This window comes from Stegostoma tigrinum, chromosome 35 (assembly GCF_030684315.1).
Source record: "Stegostoma tigrinum isolate sSteTig4 chromosome 35, sSteTig4.hap1, whole genome shotgun sequence".
Classification (NCBI taxonomy): Eukaryota; Metazoa; Chordata; class Chondrichthyes; order Orectolobiformes; family Stegostomatidae; genus Stegostoma; species Stegostoma tigrinum.
In genome coordinates, this window is record NC_081388.1 from 12623164 (window position 1) to 12644196 (window position 21033).

Genomic DNA, 21033 nt, shown 5'->3' on the forward strand with positions numbered 1-21033 from the left:
GCCCCCGTCTCCCCCAGCGAGCCCCCCTCCGCCGTCTCCCCCAGCGAGCCCCCCTCCGCCGTCTCCCCCAGCGAGCCCCGTCTCCCCCAGCGAGCCCCCGTCTCCCCCAGCGAGCCCCCGTCTCCCCCAGCGAGCCCCCGTCTCCCCCAGCGAGCCCCCGTCTCCCCCAGCGAGCCCCCGTCACCCCCAGCGAGCCCCCGTCTCCCCCAGCGAGCCCCCGTCTCCCCCAGCGAGCCCCCCTCCGCCGTCTCCCCCGGCGAGCCCCCGTCTCCCCCAGCGAGCCCCCCTCCGCCGTCTCCCCCGGCGAGCCCCCGTCTCCCCCAGCGAGCCCCCCTCCGCCGTCTCCCCCGGCGAGCCCCCGTCTCCCCCAGCGAGCCCCCCTCCGCCGTCTCCCCCGGCGAGCCCCCGTCTCCCCCAGCGAGCCCCCCTCCGCCGTCTCCCCCGGCGAGCCCCCCTCCGCCGTCTCCCCCAGCGAGCCCCCGTCTCCCCCAGCGAGCCCCCCTCCGCCGTCTCCCCCGGCGAGCCCCCGTCTCCCCCAGCGAGCCCCCCTCCGCCGTCTCCCCCGGCGAGCCCCCCTCCGCCGTCTCCCCCAGCGAGCCCCCCTCCGCCGTCTCCCCCGGCGAGCCCCCGTCTCCCCCAGCGAGCCCCCCTCCGTCGTCTCCCCCGGCGAGCCCCCGTCTCCCCCAGCGAGTCCCCCTCCGCCGTCTCCCCCGGCGAGCCCCCGTCACCCCCAGCGAGCCCCCCTCTGCCGTCTCCCCCGGCGAGCCCCCCTCCGCCGTCTCCCCCAGCAAGCCCCGTCTCCCCCAGCGAGCCCCCCTCCGCCGTCTCCCCCGGCGAGCCCCCGTCTCCCCCAGCGAGACCCCTCCGCCGTCTCCCCCAGCGAGCCCCGTCTCCCCCAGCGAGCCCCCCTCCGCCGTCTCCCCCAGCGAGCCCCGTCTCCCCCAGCGAGCCCCCCTCCGCCGTCTCCCCCAGCGAGCACCGTCTCCCCCAGCGAGCCCCGTCTCCCCCAGCGAGCCCCCGTCTCCCCCAGCGAGCCCCCGTCTCCCCCAGCGAGCCCCCGTCCGCCGTCTCCCCCAGCGAGCCCCGTCTCCCCCAGCGAGCCCCCGTCTCCCCCAGCGAGCCCCCGTCTCCCCCAGCGAGCCCCCCTCCGCCGTCTCCCCCAGCGAGCCCCCGTCTCCCCCAGCGAGCCCCCCCTCCGCCGTCTCCCCCAGCGAGCCCCCGTCTCCCCCAGCGAGCCCCACTCCGCCGTCTCCCCCAGCGAGCCCCCGTCTCCCCCAGCGAGCCCCCGTCCGCCGTCTCCCCCAGCGAGCCCCCGTCTCCCCCAGCGAGCCCCCCTCCGCCGTCTCCCCCAGCGAGCCCCCGTCTCCCCCAGCGAGCCCCCGTCTCCCCCAGCGAGCCCCCCTCCGCCGTCTCCCCCAGCGAGCCCCCGTCTCCCCCAGCGAGCCCCCCTCCGCCGTCTCCCCCAGCGAGCCCCGTCTCCCCCCAGCGAGCCCCCCTCCGCCGTCTCCCCCAGCGAGCCCCCCTCCGCCGTCTCCCCCAGCGAGCCCCGTCTCCCCCAGCGAGCCCCCCTCCCCCGTCTCCCCCAGCGAGCCCCCCTCCGCCGTCTCCCCCAGCGAGCCCCCCTCCGCCGTCTCCCCCAGCGACCCCCGTCTCCCCCAGCGAGCCCCCTTCCGCCGTCTCCCCCAGCGACCCCCGTCTCCCCCAATGACCCCCACTCCGCCGTCTCCCCCAATGACCCCCACTCCGCCGTCTCCCCCAATGACCCGTCTCCCGCAGTGAGCCCCCCTCTGCCGTCTCCCCCAATGACACCCCCGCTCCGCCGTCTCCCCCAGTGACCCCCCTCCGCCGTCTCCCCCAATGACTCCCCCCGCTCCGTCTCTCCCAGTGACCAATCCCTCCACCTTCTCCCCCAGTGACCAACCCCTCCGCCGTCTCCCCCAGTGACCAACCCCTCCGCCGTCTCCCCCCGTGACCAACCCCTCCGCCGTCTCCCCCAGTGACCACCCCCTCCGCCGTCTCCCCCAGTGACCCCCCTCCTCCGCCGTCTCCCCCAGTGACCCCCCTCCTCCGCCGTCGCCCCCAGTGACCCCCCTCCTCCGCCGTCGCCCCCAATGACCCCCCTCCTCCGCCGTCGCCCCCAATGACCCCCCTCCTCCGCCGTCTCCCCCAATGACCCCCCTCCTCCGCCGTCGCCCCCAATGACCCCCCTCCTCCGCCGTCTCCCCCAATGACCCCCGTCTCCCGCAGTGAGCCCCCCTCCGCCGTCTCCCCCAATGACACCCCCGCTCCGCCGTCTCCCCCAATGACCCCCCCCGCCGTCTCCCCCAATGACCCCCGTCTCCACCAGTGACCCCCCCCTCCGCCGTCTCCCCCAATGACCCCCTTCTCCACCAGTGACCCCCCGCCGTCTCCCCCAATGACACCCGTCTCCCCCGATGACCACCCCCTCCACCGTCTCCCCCGATGACCCCCGTCTCCCCCAAAGAACACCCCCTGCTCCGTCTCCCCCAATGACCCGCCCCTCCGCCGTCTCCCCCAATGACGCCCCCCCCTCCGCCGTCTCCCCCAATGACGCCCCCCTCCGCCGTCTCCCCCAATGACCCCCTTCTCCACCAGTGCCTTCCCGCCGTCTCCCCCGATGACCCCCCCACTCCGCCGTCTCCCCCAATGACACCCGTCTCCCCCGATGACCACCCCCTCCACCGTCTCCCCCGATGACCCCCGTCTCCCCCAAAGAACACCCCCTGCTCCGTCTCCCCCAATGACCCGCCCCTCCGCCGTCTCCCCCAATGACGCCCCCCCCTCCGCCGTCTCCCCCAATGACGCCCCCCTCCGCCGTCTCCCCCAATGACCCCCATCTCCCCCAGTGACCCCTCCACCATCTCCCCCAATGACCCCCCCTCCACCGTCTCCCCCAATGACCCCCGTCTGCCCCAGTGATCCCCCTCTCCGCCGTCTCTGCCAGTGACCTCCCTCCGGCCTCTCCCCCAATGACCCCCCCCTACACCGTCTCCCCCAATGACCCCCGTCTACCCCAGTGATCCTCCTCTCCGCCGTCTCTGCCAGTGACCTCCCTCCGGCCTCTCCCCCAATGACCCCCCACTGCACCGTCTCCCCCTATGACCCCGTCCTCCCCCAGTGACCCCCCCCTCCGCCGTCTTCCCCAGTGACCCCCCTCTCCCCCAGTGACCCCCCCGCTCCGTCTCCCCCAATGACCCCATCCTCCCCCAGTGACCCCCCTCCGCCGTCTTCCCCAGTGACCCCCCTCTCCCCAGTGACCCCCCCCTCCGCCGTCTCCCCAAGTGACCCCCCCGCTCCGTCTCCCCCGATGACCGCCCCGCTCCGTCTCCCCCGATGACTCACCCCGCTCCGTCTCCCCCGATGACCCGCACCGCTCCGTCTCCGCCATGGCCCCCGTCTCACCCGATGACCCCCCGCTCCGTCTCCCCCAATGACCCCCGTCTCCCCCGGTGAGCCGCCCTGCTCCGTCTCCCCCAATGACCCCCGTCCCCCCCGATGACCTGCCCTCCACCGTCTCCCCCAATAACCCCCGTCTCCCCCAATGACTCCCCCTCCGCCGTCTCCCCCAATGACTCCCCCTGCTCCGTCTCCCCCAATGACCCGCCCCTCCGCCGTCTCCCCCAATGACACCCCCCTCCGCCGTCTCCCCCAATTGCCCCACCTCCGCCGTCTCCCCCAATGACCCCCCACTCCACTGTCTCCCCCAATGACCCCCATCTCCCCCAGTGACCCCTCCGCCATCTCCCCCAATGACCCCCGTCTACCCCAGTGATCCTCCTCTCTGCCGTCTCTGCCAGTGACCTCCCTCCGGCCTCTCCCCCAATGACCCCCCACAGCACCGTCTCCCCCTATGACCCCGTCCTCCCCCAGTGACCCCCCCCTCCGCCGTCTTCCCCAGTGACCCCCCTCTCCCCCAGTGACCCCCCCGCTCCGTCTCCCCCAATGACCCCATCCTCCCCCAGTGACCCCCCCTCCGCCGTCTTCCCCAGTGACCCCCCTCTCCCCCAGTGACCCCACCGCCGTCTCCCCCAGTGACCCCCCTCCGCCGTCTCCCCCAGTGACCCCCTCCGCCGTCTCCCCCAGTGACCCCCCCCTCCGCGGTCTCCCCCAGTGACCCCCCCCTCCGCGGTCTCCCCCAGTGACCCCCCCCCTCCGCCGTCTCCCCCAGTGACCCCCCCCTCCGCCGTCTCCCCCAGTGACCCCCCCACTCCGTCTCACCCGATGACCCCCCGCTCCGTCTCCCCCAATGACCCCCGTCCCCCCCGATGACCTGCACTGCTCCGTCTCCCCCAATGACCCGCCCTGCTCCATCTCCCCCAATGACCCCCGTCTCCCCCGATGACACCCGTCTCCCCCGATGACCCTTCTCGCTCCGTCTCCCCCATTGATCCCCCCCGCTCCGTCTCCCCCAATGACCTCACCCCGCTCCGTCTCCCCCAATGACACCCCTCCGCCCCCAATGACCCACCTCCTCCGTCTCCCCCAATGACCACCGTCTCCGCCGATGACCCCCCCCGCTCCGTCTCCCCAATGACCCCCGTCGCCCCCGATGACCCCCGGCTCCGTCTCCCCCAATGACCCCTGTCTCCCCCAATGACCCCCTTCTCCCCCAATGACACCCCCACCTCCGTCTCCCCCAATGACCCCCACGCTCCGTCTCCTAAAATGACCCACCCTGCTCCGTCTCTTAAAATGACCCTCGTCTCCCCCAATGAGCCCCCTGCTCACTGTCCCCCAATGACCCCCCCCTCCGTCTCCCCCAATGACCCCCGTCTCCCCCAATGACCCCCCCGCTCCGTCTCCCCCAATGACCCCCCCGTCTCCCCCAATGACCCCCCCCGTCTCCCCCACTGACCGCCCCCCTCCTCCGTCTCCCCCACTGACCCCACGTCTCCTCCAATGACCGCCCCCCTCCTCCGTCTCCCCCAATGACCCCCGTCTCCCCCAATGACCCCCCCGCTCCGTCTCCCCCGATGACCCCCCGATCCGTCTCCCCCAATGACCCACGTCTCCCCCGATGATCCCCCCGCTCCGTCTCCCCCAATGACCCCCGTCTCCCCCAATGACCCCCGTCTCCCCCAATGACCCCCCCGCTCCGTCTCCCCCATGACCCCCGTCTCCCCCGATGACCCCCCCGCTCCGTCTCCCCCGATGACCCCCCCGCTCCGTCTCCCCCGATGACCCCCGTCTCCCCCGATGACCCCCCCCACTCCGTCTCCCCCATGACCCCCGTCTCCCCCGATGACCCCCCCCACTCCGTCTCCCCCGATGACCCCCCCACTCCGTCTCCCCCAATGACCCCCGTCTCCCCCGATGACCCCCCTCCTCCGTCTCCCCCACTGACCCCCCCCGTCTCCCCGATGACCGCCCCCCTCCTCCGTCTCCCCCGATGACCCTTCTTGCTCCGTCTCCCCCATTGACCCCCCCGCTCCGTCTCCCCCAATGACCTCACCCCGCTCCGTCTCCACCAATGACACCCCTCCGCCCCCAATGACCCACCTCCTCCGTCTCCCCCAATGACCACCGTCTCCGCCGATGACCCCCCCGCTCCGTCTCCCCAATGACCCCCGTCGCCCCCGATGACCCCCGGCTCCGTCTCCCCCAATGACCCCCGTCTCCCCCAATGACCCCCACGCTCCGTCTCCTAAAATGACCCACCCTGCTCCGTCTCTTAAAATGACCCTCGTCTCCCCCATGAGCCCCCTGCTCACTGTCTCCCAATGACCCCCCCTCCGTCTCCCCCAATGACCCCCCCGCTCCGTCTCCCCCAATGACCCCCCCGTCTCCCCCAATGACCCCCCCGTCTCCCCCACTGACCGCCCCCCTCCTCCGTCTCCCCCACTGACCCCACGTCTCCTCCAATGACCGCCCCCCTCCTCCGTCTCCCCCAATGACCCCCGTCTCCCCCAATGACCCCGTCTCCCCCAATGACCCCCCCGCCCCGTCTCCCCCAATGACCCCCCCGCCCCGTCTCCCCCAATGACCCACGTCTCCCCCAATGACCCCCCCGCTCCGTCTCCCCCAATGACCCACGTCTCCCCCGATGACCCCCCCGCTCCGTCTCCCCCGATGACCCCCCCGCTCCGTCTCCCCCGATGACCCCCCCCGCTCCGTCTCCCCCGATGACCCCCCCCGGCTCCGTCTCCCCCAATGACCCCCGTCTCCCCCAATGACCCCCTTCTCCCCCAATGACCCCCTTCTCCCCCAATGACCCCCTTCTCCCCCAATGACACCCCCACCTCCGTCTCCCCCAATGACCCCCACGCTCCGTCTCCTAAAATGACCCACCCTGCTCCGTCTCTTAAAATGACCCTCGTCTCCCCCAATGAGCCCCCTGCTCACTGTCCCCCAATGACCCCCCCCTCCGTCTCCCCCAATGACCCCCCGTCTCCCCCAATGACCCCCCCGCTCCGTCTCCCCCAATGACCCCCCCGTCTCCCCCAATGACCCCCCCGTCTCCCCCAATGACCGCCCCCCTCCTCCCCCAATGACCGCCCCCCTCCTCCGTCTCCCCCACTGACCCCACGTCTCCTCCAATGACCGCCCCCCTCCTCCGTCTCCCCCAATGACCCCCGTCTCCCCCAATGACCCCCCCGCCCCGTCTCCCCCAATGACCCCCCCCGATCCGTCTCCCCCGATGACCCCCCCGCTCCGTCTCCCCCAATGACCCCCGTCTCCCCCGATGACCCCCGCTCTGTCTCCCCCGATGAGCCCCCCGCTCCGTCTCCCCCATGTCCCCCGTCTCCCCCGATGACCCCCCCGCTCCGTCTCCCCCGATGACCCCCCCGCTCCGTCTCCCCCATGACCCCCGTCTCCCCCAATGACCCCCCCACTCCGTCTCCCCCATGACCCCCGTCTCCCCCAATGACCCCCCCCACTCCGTCTCCCCCATGACCCCCGTCTCCCCCAATGACCCCCCCACTCCGTCTCCCCCATGACCCCCGTCTCCCCCAATGACCACCCCCACTCCGTCTCCCCCATGACCCCCGTCTCCCCCAATGACCCCCCCCCACTCCGTCTCCCCCATGACCCCCGTCTCCCCCAATGACCCCCCCCACTCCGTCTCCCCCATGACCCCCGTCTCCCCCAATGACCCCCCCCACTCCGTCTCCCCCATGACCCCCGTCTCCCCCATGACCCCCGTCTCCCCCAATGACCACCCCCACTCCGTCTCCCCCATGACCCCCGTCTCCCCCAATGACCCCCCCCACTCCGTCTCCCCCATGACCCCCGTCTCCCCCGATGACCCCCCCCGCTCCGTCTCCCCCGATGACCCCCCCCGCTCCGTCTCCCCCATGACCCCCGTCTCCCCCGATGACCCCCCCGCTCCGTCTCCCCCATGACCCCCGTCTCCCCCAATGACCCCCCCCGCTCCGTCTCCCCCGATGACCCCCCCCGCTCCGTCTCCCCCATGACCCCCGTCTCCCCCGATGACCCCCCCACTCCGTCTCCCCCATGACCCCCGTCTCCCCCGATGACCCCCCCCACTCCGTCTCCCCCGATGACCCCCCCCGCTCCGTCTCCCCCATGACCCCCGTCTCCCCCGATGACCCCCACCCCACTCCGTCTCCCCCGATGACCCCCCCCACTCCGTCTCCCCCGATGACCCCCCTCCTCCGTCTCCCCCACTGACCCCCCCCGTCTCCCCGATGACCGCCCCCCTCCTCCGTCTCCCCCGATGACCGCCCCCCTCCTCCATCTCCCCCACTGACCCCCCCGTCTCCCCCGATGACCGCCCCCCTCCTCCGTCTCCCCCGATGACCGCCCCCCTCCTCCGTCTCCCCCATGACCCCCGTCTCCCCCAATGACCCCCCCCGCTCCGTCTCCCCCGATGACCCCCCCGCTCCGTCTCCCCCATGACCCCCGTCTCCCCCGATGACCCCCCCCGCTCCGTCTCCCCCGATGACCCCCCCGCTCCGTCTCCCCCGATGACCCCCCCCGATGACCCCCCCCGCGACCCCCGTCTCCCCCGATGACCCCCCCCGCTCCGTCTCCCCCATGACCCCCGTCTCCCCCGATGACCCCCCCCCGCTCCGTCTCCCCCATGACCCCCGTCTCCCCCGATGACCCCCCCCCGCTCCGTCTCCCCCATGACCCCCGTCTCCCCCGATGACCCCCCCGCTCCGTCTCCCCCATGACCCCCGTCTCCCCCGATGACCCCCCCCACTCCGTCTCCCCCGATGAACCCCCCCACTCCGTCTCCCCCGATGACCCCCCCCGCTCCGTCTCCCCCGATGACCCCCGTCTCCCCCGATGACCCCCACCCCACTCCGTCTCCCCCGATGACCCCCCCCCACTCCGTCTCCCCCGATGACCCCCGTCTCCCCCGATGACCCCCCTCCTCCGTCTCCCCCACTGACCCCCCCCGTCTCCCCGATGACCGCCCCCCTCCTCCGTCTCCCCCGATGACCGCCCCCCTCCTCCGTCTCCCCCACTGACCCCCCCGTCTCCCCCGATGACCGCCCCCCTCCTCCGTCTCCCCCGATGACCGCCCCCCTCCTCCGTCTCCCCCGATGACCCCCCCGTCTCCTCCGATGACCCCCCCTCCTCCTCCGTCTCCCCCGGTGACCCCTAGTCTCCCACAGTGACCCCCCTTCTCCGTCTCCCCGGGTGACTCCCAGTGACCCCCCCTCCGTCTCCGTCTCCGTCTCCCCCGGTGACCCCCCAGTCTCTCCCAGTGCCCCCTCCTCCGTCTCCCTCAATGACCCCTGTCTCTCCCAGTGCCCCCTCCTCCGTCTCCCTCAATGACCCCTGTCTCTCCCAGTGCCCCCTCCTCCGTCTCCCTCAATGACCCCTGTCTCTCTCAGTGCCCCCTCCTCCGTCTCCCTCAATGACCCCTGTCTCTCTCAGTGCCCCCTCCTCCGTCTCCCTCAATGACCCCTGTCTCTCTCAGTGCCCCCTCCTCCGTCTCCCTCAATGACCCCTGTCTCTCTCAGTGCCCCCTCCTCCGTCTCCCTCAATGACCCCTGTCTCTCTCAGTGCCCCCTCCTCCGTCTCCCTCAATGACCCCTGTCTCTCCCAGTGACCCCCCCTCCGTCTCCGTCTCCCCCGGTGACCCCCCAGTCTCTCCCAGTGCCCCCTCCTCCGTCTCCCTCAATGACCCCTGTCTCTCCCAGTGCCCCCTCCTCCGTCTCCCTCAATGACCCCTGTCTCTCCCAGTGCCCCCTCCTCCGTCTCCCTCAATGACCCCTGTCTCTCCCAGTGCCCCCTCCTCCGTCTCCCTCAATGACCCCTGTCTCTCTCAGTGCCCCCTCCTCCGTCTCCCTCAATGACCCCTGTCTCTCCCAGTGCCCCCTCCTCCGTCTCCCTCAATGACCCCTGTCTCTCCCAGTGCCCCCTCCTCCGTCTCCCTCAATGACCCCTGTCTCTCCCAGTGCCCCCTCCTCCGTCTCCCTCAATGACCCCTGTCTCTCTCAGTGCCCCCTCCTCCGTCTCCCTCAATGACCCCTGTCTCTCTATCTCCTTTCTCCCCCCATCCCCCAAACCCGCAGTCGAGACTCTGCGCATGCTCGCTGGCTGCCAGCCCCGCTCGCGGTCTTACCGGCCGTTTCTCTTTGTTCCATTAAACAGCGCGAGCGGCGCCTCCAGTCCAGGTAAAAGCCTCTCGGCTTCTCATCTCTCCAGGACCGGGGGCTTGTGGGCGGGTAACCGGGGCTGGGCAGCGGGGAGGGACCGGCGGATGAACAAGGTCCGCTACCGGTTTGCTGTTGAATGAGGGGCGGCGCGGCTCGGTTGCCCCGGCGCCGCTTTTATTGTTTAAAAGACGAGATTGAGCTGCAGGCCCCGCCGCTCGAGATGGTGGCGCATTCGGACTAAAATTAATTAGTTTATATTGCGATTAATTCAAAATATATTGTTTAGCCAGATCTGAACAGCGGAGGGAACTGCCTGGCTTTATTGCACTGTTCGATCAGCTGTATTATTCTGTACATGTGTGTGTTTCTCACGTTAGCGCTTTCTGCGTGGGTAGCTGCTGAAGGAACAAAGCATCAATCTCTGTTTCTGCAAAGACATGTTATTTGTTAGTTCAAAAGAAAACTTTATATTTGCTGCATAGGCGATACTTTTAAATATCTCTTGTAGTGTGTTAGGAAACATCCATGGTATGTTTTAAGTTGCAATAATGCCGTATGAATATGACCCCGTTTGAATGTTTTCCCTTCCCCTTTTGTTATCTCAATAAATCGAAAAATATAGTCGTTTACAAGTTTTTGTTATGATTGTAGAGCTATCTGTTGTGAATTGATGCTGTACCCTGTTGAATATTGTTGTTTATAGATTTTCCATTTCTTTTAAGTATTTTGCATATGTGAGCCTGGAAATCGGGATGTGTTGTTTATGATGTGGTTTCAGTGATGACCTAGTTTATTATTTAAAATGCAATGTGGATGTTCATAACTAATTTCAAAGACTAGAGTTGCTGTATAGTCAGTTTCTGTTTTTTTTTATTTCTTATTTTTCCCTGACCCTGATAGCGTGAACCCAGCTAAGTAGACAAGTGTTTGAAGTTCTTAAAGACGAAAGTACAATGCTTTGAACAATGCAGTGTTGCCTCCTGCCTGGAAAGTTCTGCTCCAGACTAAGCCCTCTTCCCACATACTTCTATTAACCAACTATGGTTCACAGAAAGGGAGAATTAAAAGCAGCTCTGTTATAAGCTAACTTTGCTTCCTGTTGGGTGCAAAGGATGACATTGACAGATGCAGCCGTTCACGGTTCAGCTCATACAGCTTTCCTGTGGAGGCTATGAAAAACTTGAGTTTATTTTTATTTAAAATTTCATTTTCCTCTCAAAGATTTTGTGGGGTTCAAGAAACTGCAGACATCTCTTTCCCTGGCAAGATGGACAAACTATTTGATTGTAATAGGCTTTGCAACAGAGCCAATCTGTTCTCTTCACAAGCTAAGAATGAATAAATGGAAAGACTGGGCAATTCAGCATGTCAGGCAGATGTTTCATCAATTAACATAACAAGAATTTGGAAATTTATATAGTTTCTAAAAGTTGGTGAATGAGGACAGAGCAGTGATAGGGGTTGAACAAAGTGCAAAGTGATAGTGATTATGAGTTGGAATGGTGACCATCTATCTACCTGTTGATCTCACATGGAAGTAATGATCTTTCTCTTTCTCATCTTACACATGTGGAAGATTTATCTACAATTGAATCCCTCCAGATACAGATTTTCAAAAATGTGGTGAACTTTACATAGGAAGGACAGCCCCTGCAGCGATACAGTGTCCTTGGGTTGCTATCCTGTTGAGCTGGTAAGAGGCATAAGCTTAAATCACGAAAGCAGCATTTTTAAAAAGCACTGCTAGCTGACCTCAGCCAGTCAGTTGTTCTGACAGAAAAGTGTAGGTTGTGTTTCAAAACATGATCAATTCTGCATAAAATAAATGAAAGATGGAAGTATATCATTCTTTGAGCAGAAGGCTGAGTTAGGGCAGCTCTTCTGTGTGGTAGAGTAAGCACTTGCTTCAAAGTGGAGAGGTCATACAGGGCAAGCTTCAGAGCCACTTGACATTCAGATCTGCCAACTTCATTTGGTCTGAACTTTTATCTTGTCAATTGGACTGTTTAATTGGAGGGATGACTCAATGAGAGATGGGAGAAAACACTTTGTTTTGTTCTAATTTGTTTGTAAGAGTACATTGTAGATATATTTTCTCCTTAAGATTGTTATTACTCTTTTCCAACTCACCAAGTTCCTTTGTAGAACTAGCTACAGTATTTCCTTCAGCAGGAATTGCCAGTCTGAGCTCAGATGCAACTTGGTCTGACGCTCCCTGCTTGTGACTGTGTAAAGATGCACTGAGTATTTCTCAGCCATCCCTAAGCAATGGTAGCTCTTGGGATTGGCAGCTGTGTGGACTGTAATTCAAGCCTGCATTGTGCATTCGCATTCTTATTGACTAGTGTCATCAAGGCACTAATATTTTGATGGATTGCTGGGAAGTTCATTGAAGTCGCTACTTCCTAAATGGCTTTGCCCCTCTAGCCCATAAGATGAAATTTGTGATGTGCCCAGTAGGACAAAGAGTGAGCTGTGGAGAAAACTCTGTTAGAGCACAGTACAAAAACAGAAATTGCTGGAGAAACTCAGTAGGTCTGGCACCATCTGTGGAGAGAAGGTGGAGTTAACGTTTCAAGTCCCTCAGACAGCATCTTCCAAATTAGAAGGAGAAGGACAGCATCTTAAAGTTCCCTCCGAGCCACTCACCATCAACGTTCCTTCACTGTCACTGGGTCAAAATCTTGGAATTCCTTATGCATTGTAGATTAACCCACAGCAGGTGGACTGCAGCGGTTCAAGAAGGCAGCTCACTACCAGCTTCTCAAAGGCAACAAGGGATGGGCAAGAAATGCTGGGCCAGTAATGCCCACATCCCAAAAATGAATAAAAAAAAGTCCAGTGACCCTCCCTCAGAAACAATCCGTGATTTCATTCCAAATGTTCAGCCAGCAACAGGCATTTGTATCAAATCTTAAACTTCCAAGGCGTCAGACAACATTTGACATGTGTTGAACTCGAGTTTGTAAATCAAGAAAATTTGAACAACTCTTCACTGCTTTTATCTTTCAAACCCATATTTTCAGTCACTCTCTTTCACCAGCCATTCTCACATATACTGGCATCAAAATCTGTCTTCTCAGTATCTACCCTCTTGCAGTTCCGTTGTGTTGAGCTATTAGTGAATCATTGTCTCTGAGCCCAAGTTAATTGAACCTGTTCATATTGATGTGAGGATAATTAACTGTCTTACTGTCGTGGGAATCATAAATGAGGATTAAAGCCTAGATTTGGAAAGATGTTTCAGTCATGTCCAGTGCAGTATTGGACTTTTCTGAAACCAGTCAATTAAAGAAAGTCTTCAGTGCTTAGGAAAGATGATAATTTCGATGGACTAATAATTTGCATGGAGGCAGAGAGAATTGGAGAGGTATGGTCTCTGGCAGTGCCATTGACATAACCTTACTATGTACACTAGGCATCTGTTTTCTATATGTTTGTGATAACCCAGAGGGTTTGACAGGATATTCACTGAGACATTGTTTCATATACTTCTAAGTGAAGAAATTTCTCATCTCAGTCCAAAATAATTGGCCCCTTATACTAAAATCATATCTTTTTCGAGATTCAAACCATTGTTTGGGGTTTCCATATTTCATAAGTCCTGGACGACATGCAGGTTTGGGCTGATAAGTGATAAATGATGCTTGAACTGCATAAGTGCCAGACATAGATTTTGCTGTTGGAGATGATCTAACCAACTCCCCATGACATTGAAAGGCATTATCACAACCACCTATATCTTGGGATTTATTGTTGATCAGAAAATGGATTGGAAAAGCCATACTGTTGCTACAAGAGGTAAGCAAATTTAAAAAGTTGTACCTGCCTTCAAGAGCAGGCATATATCTGAGACAGAGAAAATTCAAGTAAAGGAAATCCTGAGGCACAGATCAATTTATGCATTCAACCTCACACCCTGCTGGAACTCTGCCAAACACCCAGATGACGACTGTGGTCGTCGTCTTCCCCCCAGGGATAAACAAATAGGTCATTCTAAATTGGAAACTAACTTATAAATTATTTCTGCATGTTGAGGAGTCTAAAACTAGGGGATATAGCCTAATAATTAATGTCACATCTTTTAGTAGTGAAGTTATTAAATAGTCACAAATGCAGGCGGTGCTAGGTTAGAGTTCTCTTCTACAGATATAAATTAATGCTGGACCCAAATGTTCATTTTAAACCTAAGATTAATAGATTTTTGGCTACCCAGTGGGCTATGAGAGAAAGGTGGATAGATGGAAGTTTGATCACAGAAAAGCCTTGATCTCATTAAATGATTGTATAGATGTGAAGGGCTACATATCTTCTTGTGTTACTATGGTACAATCTCTACCACAGTCCAGATCTGTGATCAAGATCAAGATATTCAAACTTCCTTTTGAAGACTGTCAAAGAGTCAGCACTGCAACAGTCAGTGATGTATTTCAGAGGCTTGCTACCCTCTGGAAAGAACCACCTGACATCTAGTTCATTCCTATTCTGATGTACCTTAAATTGATTATATATGCATATGTTTTGTGATACTGGTCTTCCAATCTTTGTATTTTCATGGGCCATTTTGTTTTCCGTCTCTCTTCCCCTAAAGCTACTAGTTCATGCTGGAGCACAGCTCCCCAGCCACGAGCAACACCAGTGATTTGGAGCCTCGCAAGTCTCGAAAACAAATCAGTTGCCTATCAGCAGGCATCACAGTTCAGGCAAATCAACAGAGCCCTGCTACTTCCCACTACAATGACCTTGTTCAGGACATACTACACCTGGCATTTTCTGGACAGAATGACTTAGCACTAAACCCAAGAGTTGCCCTTACTCCTTGCGAGGTTTCAATGTAGATTTCCTTTCCATTAGTTTGCTTCAGGCCCACCGTTTAAATATGAAGAATGAGTTCCTCTCACTTGGAACTTGAGCTTGTTCTGTTACTTTGGTCATTTTAGCTCTAGTGTGGGAGTCATGGTAACCATTTCCTACAGGCCCTGCCCACTGGCCAGCCTATGAATTTAGCAGGTTATATCTGGGAACTTCTGCCATTTGCATGAGACCAGTGTGGCAGGAACTTGTGGACAAGTAGCCAACCTGCTTGAAAGGGATAGAAACTGTGCAAACTACCATCTCAGTCAATAGTGGGCTGCTTGCTAAGCCTGTAATCTCTTATCTCTGAGCTGGACTTTAACTGCCCAGCACACTGTACAAAAATATGGCGGTTTCATTTTTGCTCAGAGGCCAGTTAAGAGGTAACCACATTGCTGTCAGTCTGGAGTCACTTGTAGGGTCTTGCTCTATAAAATCCATTGCACTATCTTTGTCCATATGGCATGTGTTGGCTAAATGCATGCCAAATTGTAGCATTGATGATCCAACCTAACAACATCCCTTCATTTATTTTTCCGCATCAAGAAATGTTTGATACTTTAGGGGAAGGTGAGGATGATTTCTGTGCAGGATGGAGGGACTCGATGTCCTATAAATTGACCAGAAAGTTGACAAAACTCTTGATTAAATGGCATAAATAGACTATAAGCGGTATCACCACGAGTAGGCCATTCAGTCCCTCAAACCAACTTCACTATTCAATAGGATTGTAGCTGATCTGACGTTCCTCACATCCACTTTCTTGCCATTTCCCCACAACCCTTGATTCCAAATCTGATCAAGAATCTAATTATCTCAGCCTCAAACATACATTAGGACTCTGCCCCTACAGCTGTCTGTTGCAAGGATGCTTGAAGACTCTCAACCCTTGAAGAAATTCTTCCTCATATCAGCCCTAAATTGATATTCCTTTATTCTGAGACAGTGATCTCTGCTTATAGATTCTTCCATGAGGGGAAATATCCTTTCAGCAGATACTCTTGTCAGCCTGTTAAGAATTTGATATGTTTCAATCAGATCACTTCTGAACTCCAAAGAGTCTGGACCTGTTTAGCCTTTGCTCATAAGACAGTCCCTCCATACTGGAATCATTCTAGTGAGCCTTCTTTGAACTACCTCCAATGAAATGATATCTTTCCTTTAAAAAAGGGACCAAAACTGCTCACAGTATTCTTAATGTGGTCTCACCAGCACCTTGTACAGTTGCACCAACATTTCCCTACTCTTATACTACAAACATCTTTGAAATATGGGCCCACATTCTATTTTTTCTTTAAATTTAACCTACTTTTCTAATCAATGTATCTCAGAGATGTTATTACACACCTCTGGAGTAGGTGGGACTTGAAACCAGGCCTCCCAGATCAGAGGTAGGGACACTACAACTTGTCGACAAGGGAGTCCAGCCAACATTCTATTAGCTTTCCTGATAATCTGCTGCACCCATGAGAGAGTTTTCTGTGTTTTGTGCATAAATACAACCAAGTCCCTTGGTGTTGCAGCTCTCTGCAGATTTTCTTCATCTAACTAATATTAACTTTTTATTCTTCCTTACAAAATTAACAACTTTGTATGTGCCCATATTATGCTCTATTTACCAACTTTTTGCTTTCCCTGCCTTACTTAACCTATCCTTATCTCTCTGTAAACTGTATCCTTCTCGCAGCCTGCTTTTCCACCTATTTTTGTGACATCTGCCAGTTTAGTTACAGTACATTCACATCCTTCCTCTGTTGTTAATATATATTGTTAACAGTTGCAGTCCCAGCACTGATCCCTATGAAACCACACTTGTCACAGGTCACCAACCAGATTTTAAAAAACCTAATCCCCACTCTGTTTCCTGCTCATGAGGCAATTCTCTATCCATGCCAATATTCTACCTCCAACATCATGAGCTCTTATCTCATGACTTAACTTTTTTGTGACATATACCTCGTTGAATGCCTTCTGGAAGTCCAAATGCAACAAATCTACTGGTACTCCTCTATCCACACTGTCAGAAGTCACAGGACACCAGGTTATAGTCCAACAGGTTTATTTGAAATCACAATCTTTCTGAGTACTGTTCCTTCATAAGGTGAAGTCAATCCATTTAGAGACTTCCTTAAAAAAAACTCTAGCCAGACATGATTTCCCTTTCATGAAGCCATTGACTCTGCTTGACTAGATTATGATTATTCCAAGTGTTTTGCTAATATTTCCATAATAGCTATTCCAAAATAGCTATTTACATAGTTTCTCCACTCGGCTTCCGCCAATGTTATATGAGGAGCATCCCCTTAAAAATCTACTGCTGTATGTTTTCTAAGTATCAGACTCAAATTACAGAGTGGGTTACTCCATGCATGAGTCAAGTGAGGATGAATGGTCCATTGTGGTAACATTATATCTTGTTAACCTGTGATGCCATTGACTCTCCTAGATCATCCAAATAAATGTTCTTTTCTCAGATGGGCAGAAAGGCTTGTGGTAATACTATGTCTTCCAGAAATGTCCAGACTGTATGGTTTCGTTGTGTCACTGAAAAATGCAGAGACGATTATGTGGGCAATTGCATTGACCGTTTTATGCACAGCAACATCCCAGAAACCTGTACTCAGGTAAATGATAAGTTCACTAGTTTTCAGTAGTGTTTTCTTCAAGGAATGTTTTGGGAGAATGGCTGCTTTGGAATGTCAGCTTGCGATCGTTGCTATTCTCCTGACCAAACAAGTTTAGTGACTCACCTCAAGGTCCAATTTCAAACTCCTTTAATTCTCCACTGACTTGTAGCTTAAATAACCTCCTCAATGCCTTTATTTGATTTTAATTATAACTCCCTAATATACAGCAGGGTCAACCAAAAGCCTAGTGCCAATAAATGAACCCTTAATGGTTTCTGAATCTAAACTAATCTCTTGCTGAGCTCTAACCCTATTATTACTCATTAGAATAGCAAAGTGGTTGTTAATAGTCTATTAATCTGGGCACATGATGTGAAGGCATGAGGTCAAATCCCAACTAAATAAAAATGGGTCGAAAAAGTTGACCACAAGACTACTGAATTGTATTAAAAGTACATCTGGTTCACTGTATCCTTCCAGGAAATAAATATGTCATACTTGCATGCCTGTATGTGATTCTGGACCCAGACCAATGTGATTCATGCAGTTTTAACTGGTCTGGCCTAGAAAGCCATTCAAGAAGGCAGCTCACCATGACTACATTCTCAAGGACAATTTGCGAGGAGAAATAAGTGCTGACATTCCATGAATGGATTAAACAAAATATTTTGATACATCCATTGGTACAGTATAACACCAAAACATGATCATTCTGTAAAGTTTTTCAACCATCAGTTTCCAGACTACCATGCTAGGTAGCTGGGCTCTGCTCTGATGCTTTTGCTCTCCTCTGGGGAACTTTGTGAGGAAGACATGGTGCTAAAGACATGCAAAAATAACTTTTAATGAGCAAGGTAAAAATAGGAATCAGCTCGAGGGTAGTGAGTGGCCTACTGGTGTGAAATCTGGGGTTCATTTAATTAAAATTTCCATCTGAGCAGCTGCCAATTTGCGTTCAACACACAAATTCCTCTCTTGGAATCTCATTTATCCCTTTTTCTGTTGGCAGCTTGTTACAAAGGCAGAGAGTGAAACAATCTGGGTATTTTTAGTGTCTGTTGGGAAAGTGCAAAGCTCGGTCAACCCACACTGGCTAAACTACGCACAACCCACACTTCCTGTGACAGCTGGAGATGTTTTCTGTGGGATTGGATTGCTGAAACAATTAGTTCTTTTTAAAAGAGGAGAAAACCAGTTAACCAACTCACTGCCAGCAATGGCTTACACTACAGTGCAACGGTACATTTTTCTTTTGCAGGAAAGAAACAGCTGAATTATCTTTTGAGTCGATCTGCCTCAGTTGCTGTGACATTGTGCTCTTCTTGAAATTCAGAACCTGCAGCAGGGAATTATAGCTAAGAATAATCTGAGTGAAGGGAAAAGAAGGACATCGAGAGGGTATTTTTTTGGTGCTTTGCGAAAGCGAATGAACTGAATGTCTTCATATATTTACCACAGAGTAGGAAGAGAGAACACTTAGATACTGATGACTGAGTTAGGGAAAGGAGGATTCCCATTGTGCTCCCATCTACTCTTAGCCTCACTGTTAAGGCACATGACATATTGAGGAGTGACACTTAGTATGTGATTTTCTGGATGGTGTTTAAATCATAGTAAATACAAATTAGCTGCTTGAAAGCAGGGCATTTTTTTTCAAAGCCTTCCTTTGATGGCTCCCTTTTGATTTTTGGGTGTCACTTTTTGATTTGCAGGGGCGATTACCTCCTTTATTAAGTGATGCAGTCACATAGTAACAGTATCTTCTGCATTTGGACATATAGGTTATCTAGACTCAGAAGCAGAATTAATTGAATCGATCACTACCCATCAATAATTATCAACCTATTTATTTAAAGCCAGAACACATAGCATAGGCACAAGCCAACAAACATAAATTAGTGAAAGTTTTTTCAAAACAATTCACATACAGAAAGCCATCACACACTTTCCACTGACTGGTAAAGTCTCACCTAGTGTTTTTCCATTTGTTCACAAGATTGGAATGTTTTAAACAGGCAGTTAATGCCCTTTTTACTGCATCTTAGGTCTCGATTTTATATTTGAATTGTGACGATTGACAGTGTTCATTACATAGTGTCTACTACAATTTTCCCCATAAACTAGCTCCTGAACATATGCAGCCTTAGGTCAGTGATACTGCATTCATTTACAAGAAACTCATTACCTCAATGTTTTCAAGTATTATTAGTTCCTAGTTAGCTGAATGTTCCTTTGCTAACAGGTTTGAAACTGTTCTGTTTATGTAGCCTCACTGTCTCTCTTTCTCTCTCAGTCCAAGGTGGCCCATCTCTTTCTCTTTCTCAGTCTCATCCCCCTCTCCGTGTCACCATTCTTGTGCCACCAACCCACCCTCCCCCTCTCCCCATTGCCGCTGCCACCACCACCACCACCAATCCAGTCTGGCCTTGCTGGCTCCCTATCTCACCCACCAACACCCTCCCCCAGTCTCTTTGAGACAGCCGCACATTCTTCCCCCAGCACCTTTATTGCTTCTCTCATCACCTACCCTAATGTCTCCTCACAAACCCAGTGGGCAGACAATCACTTTGGCAACAAGGTGGCTTTCCAGTACCTCTCCAGGCATCAACAGAAAGGCTGCTCCCCCAACCACCAAATCATGTGATAGGTGGAACAGCTTCTCACCATTTCTTTCCATGATATTTATGGGATCCATTTTTGTCTGACTAATCACCCATAGGATTTGCATTTTCAGGCTATTTCAGGCTATTTCAGGATTTGGAGGGCCAGATTCGCCTGCCACCACTCTGTATTTTAAGTATTGCTTGAAACAAATCAGAAGAAGCAAGAGAAAAAGCTCCCTCTGTCGCTAGAGATAATAGGAACTGTCGATGCTGGAGAATCTGAGATAACAAGGTGTAGAGCTGGATGAACACAGCAGGCCAAGCAGCATCAGAGGAGCAGGAAAGCTGATGTTTCGGGTCTGGATCCTTCTTTAGAATTTTCAAATTTTCTGAAGAAGGGTCCAGACCCAAAATTTCCTGCTCCTCTGATGCTGCTTGGCCTGCTGTGTTCATCCAGCTCTACACCTTGTTATCTCTCTTCCTCTGTCACTACCCTGAGCTCCAGAGTCCTACTGCTGGCCATAGATGGAAAAGTAATGTAGGCTTAGCCAGCGATGCCCACATCCCTTGAATGAACGAATAAAACTGTCAGCGGGGCTGCAGTCTAACCTTTCATCAGAAAGAAGTTACGCCTGAAAATATAGCACTGCCCCAGAACTGCACTAGTGTCAGACTTGATTATATTACCCAGTCCCAAAATTCATTTGTTCACTCGTGGAATGTGGGTGTCACTGCCTCGGTCAGCATTTGTTGCCCATCCTTAGTTGCCCTTGAGAACGTGGTGGTGAGATGTCTTCTTGAGCCACTGTAATCCATGTGCTGTTAAGACACCTGTAATGCCATTGGGAGGGAATTTCAGGATTATGACCCAGTGATACTGAAGAAACTGCCATATCTTTCCAAGTCAGGACAGTGTGTGCCTTGAACGGGAACTTGCAGGTGGTGGTGTTCCAGTGTATTTTCAGCCCTTGTCCTTCTAGATAGAAGGTGCTGCCTAAGGATCTTAGGTGAATTTTTGCAGTGCATTTGTAGATTGTACACACTTATGCTACTGAGTGATGGAGGTAGTGGATGTTTGCGGAAAAACTTATTTTAAAAAGCTTTGGTAGTATAAACCCAACTGGTTCACCAGTGTCTTGAAAGGACAGAGATCTACTATCCACCCCAGCCTGTCTTGCCTGTGTCTTCAGACCTACAATTTTTGTATCAACCAGATTGCCTATCAGCACTATGTTTTCCTGAGAAGACCTTAGAACAACTAAGAATGTGCTGTAAATGCAGACTTGTTCATAATCTATGAACTGGTGTGGGTGAGAGCTCAGGCCTCCACAACTAGTTTAAAACACTGTGGTT

General features: G+C 55.4%; 2 protein-coding genes across 20 annotated transcripts in view; both read left to right on the plus strand.

Annotated features, from left to right (window-relative positions):
- LOC132206341 (basic proline-rich protein-like) overlaps window positions 1-18512 on the plus strand; it is a 45706-nt gene extending 27194 nt beyond the window's left edge. Inside the window, exons 3-4 of the mRNA XM_059640006.1 lie at window positions 16925-17074; window positions 18411-18512. Of these exons, the coding sequence (XP_059495989.1) occupies window positions 16925-17074; window positions 18411-18512 (252 nt within the window). The remainder of the gene's footprint in view (window positions 1-16924; window positions 17075-18410) is intronic.
- The window catches only part of smarca4a (SWI/SNF related, matrix associated, actin dependent regulator of chromatin, subfamily a, member 4a), a 101852-nt gene continuing 90343 nt past the window's right edge, over window positions 9525-21033 (plus strand). For 14 of the 19 annotated variants that reach the window (XM_048521890.2, XM_048521899.2, XM_048521891.2 and 11 more), the window contains exons 1-3: window positions 9532-9614; window positions 11173-11289; window positions 16925-17074. The gene's annotated coding sequence lies outside the window, so the exon portion shown is untranslated. Of the gene's footprint in view, window positions 9615-11172; window positions 11290-16924; window positions 17075-21033 lie in introns of all 19 variants that reach the window. The other 5 variants (XM_059639825.1, XM_059639824.1, XM_059639826.1 and 2 more) reach the window with 4 other exon arrangements.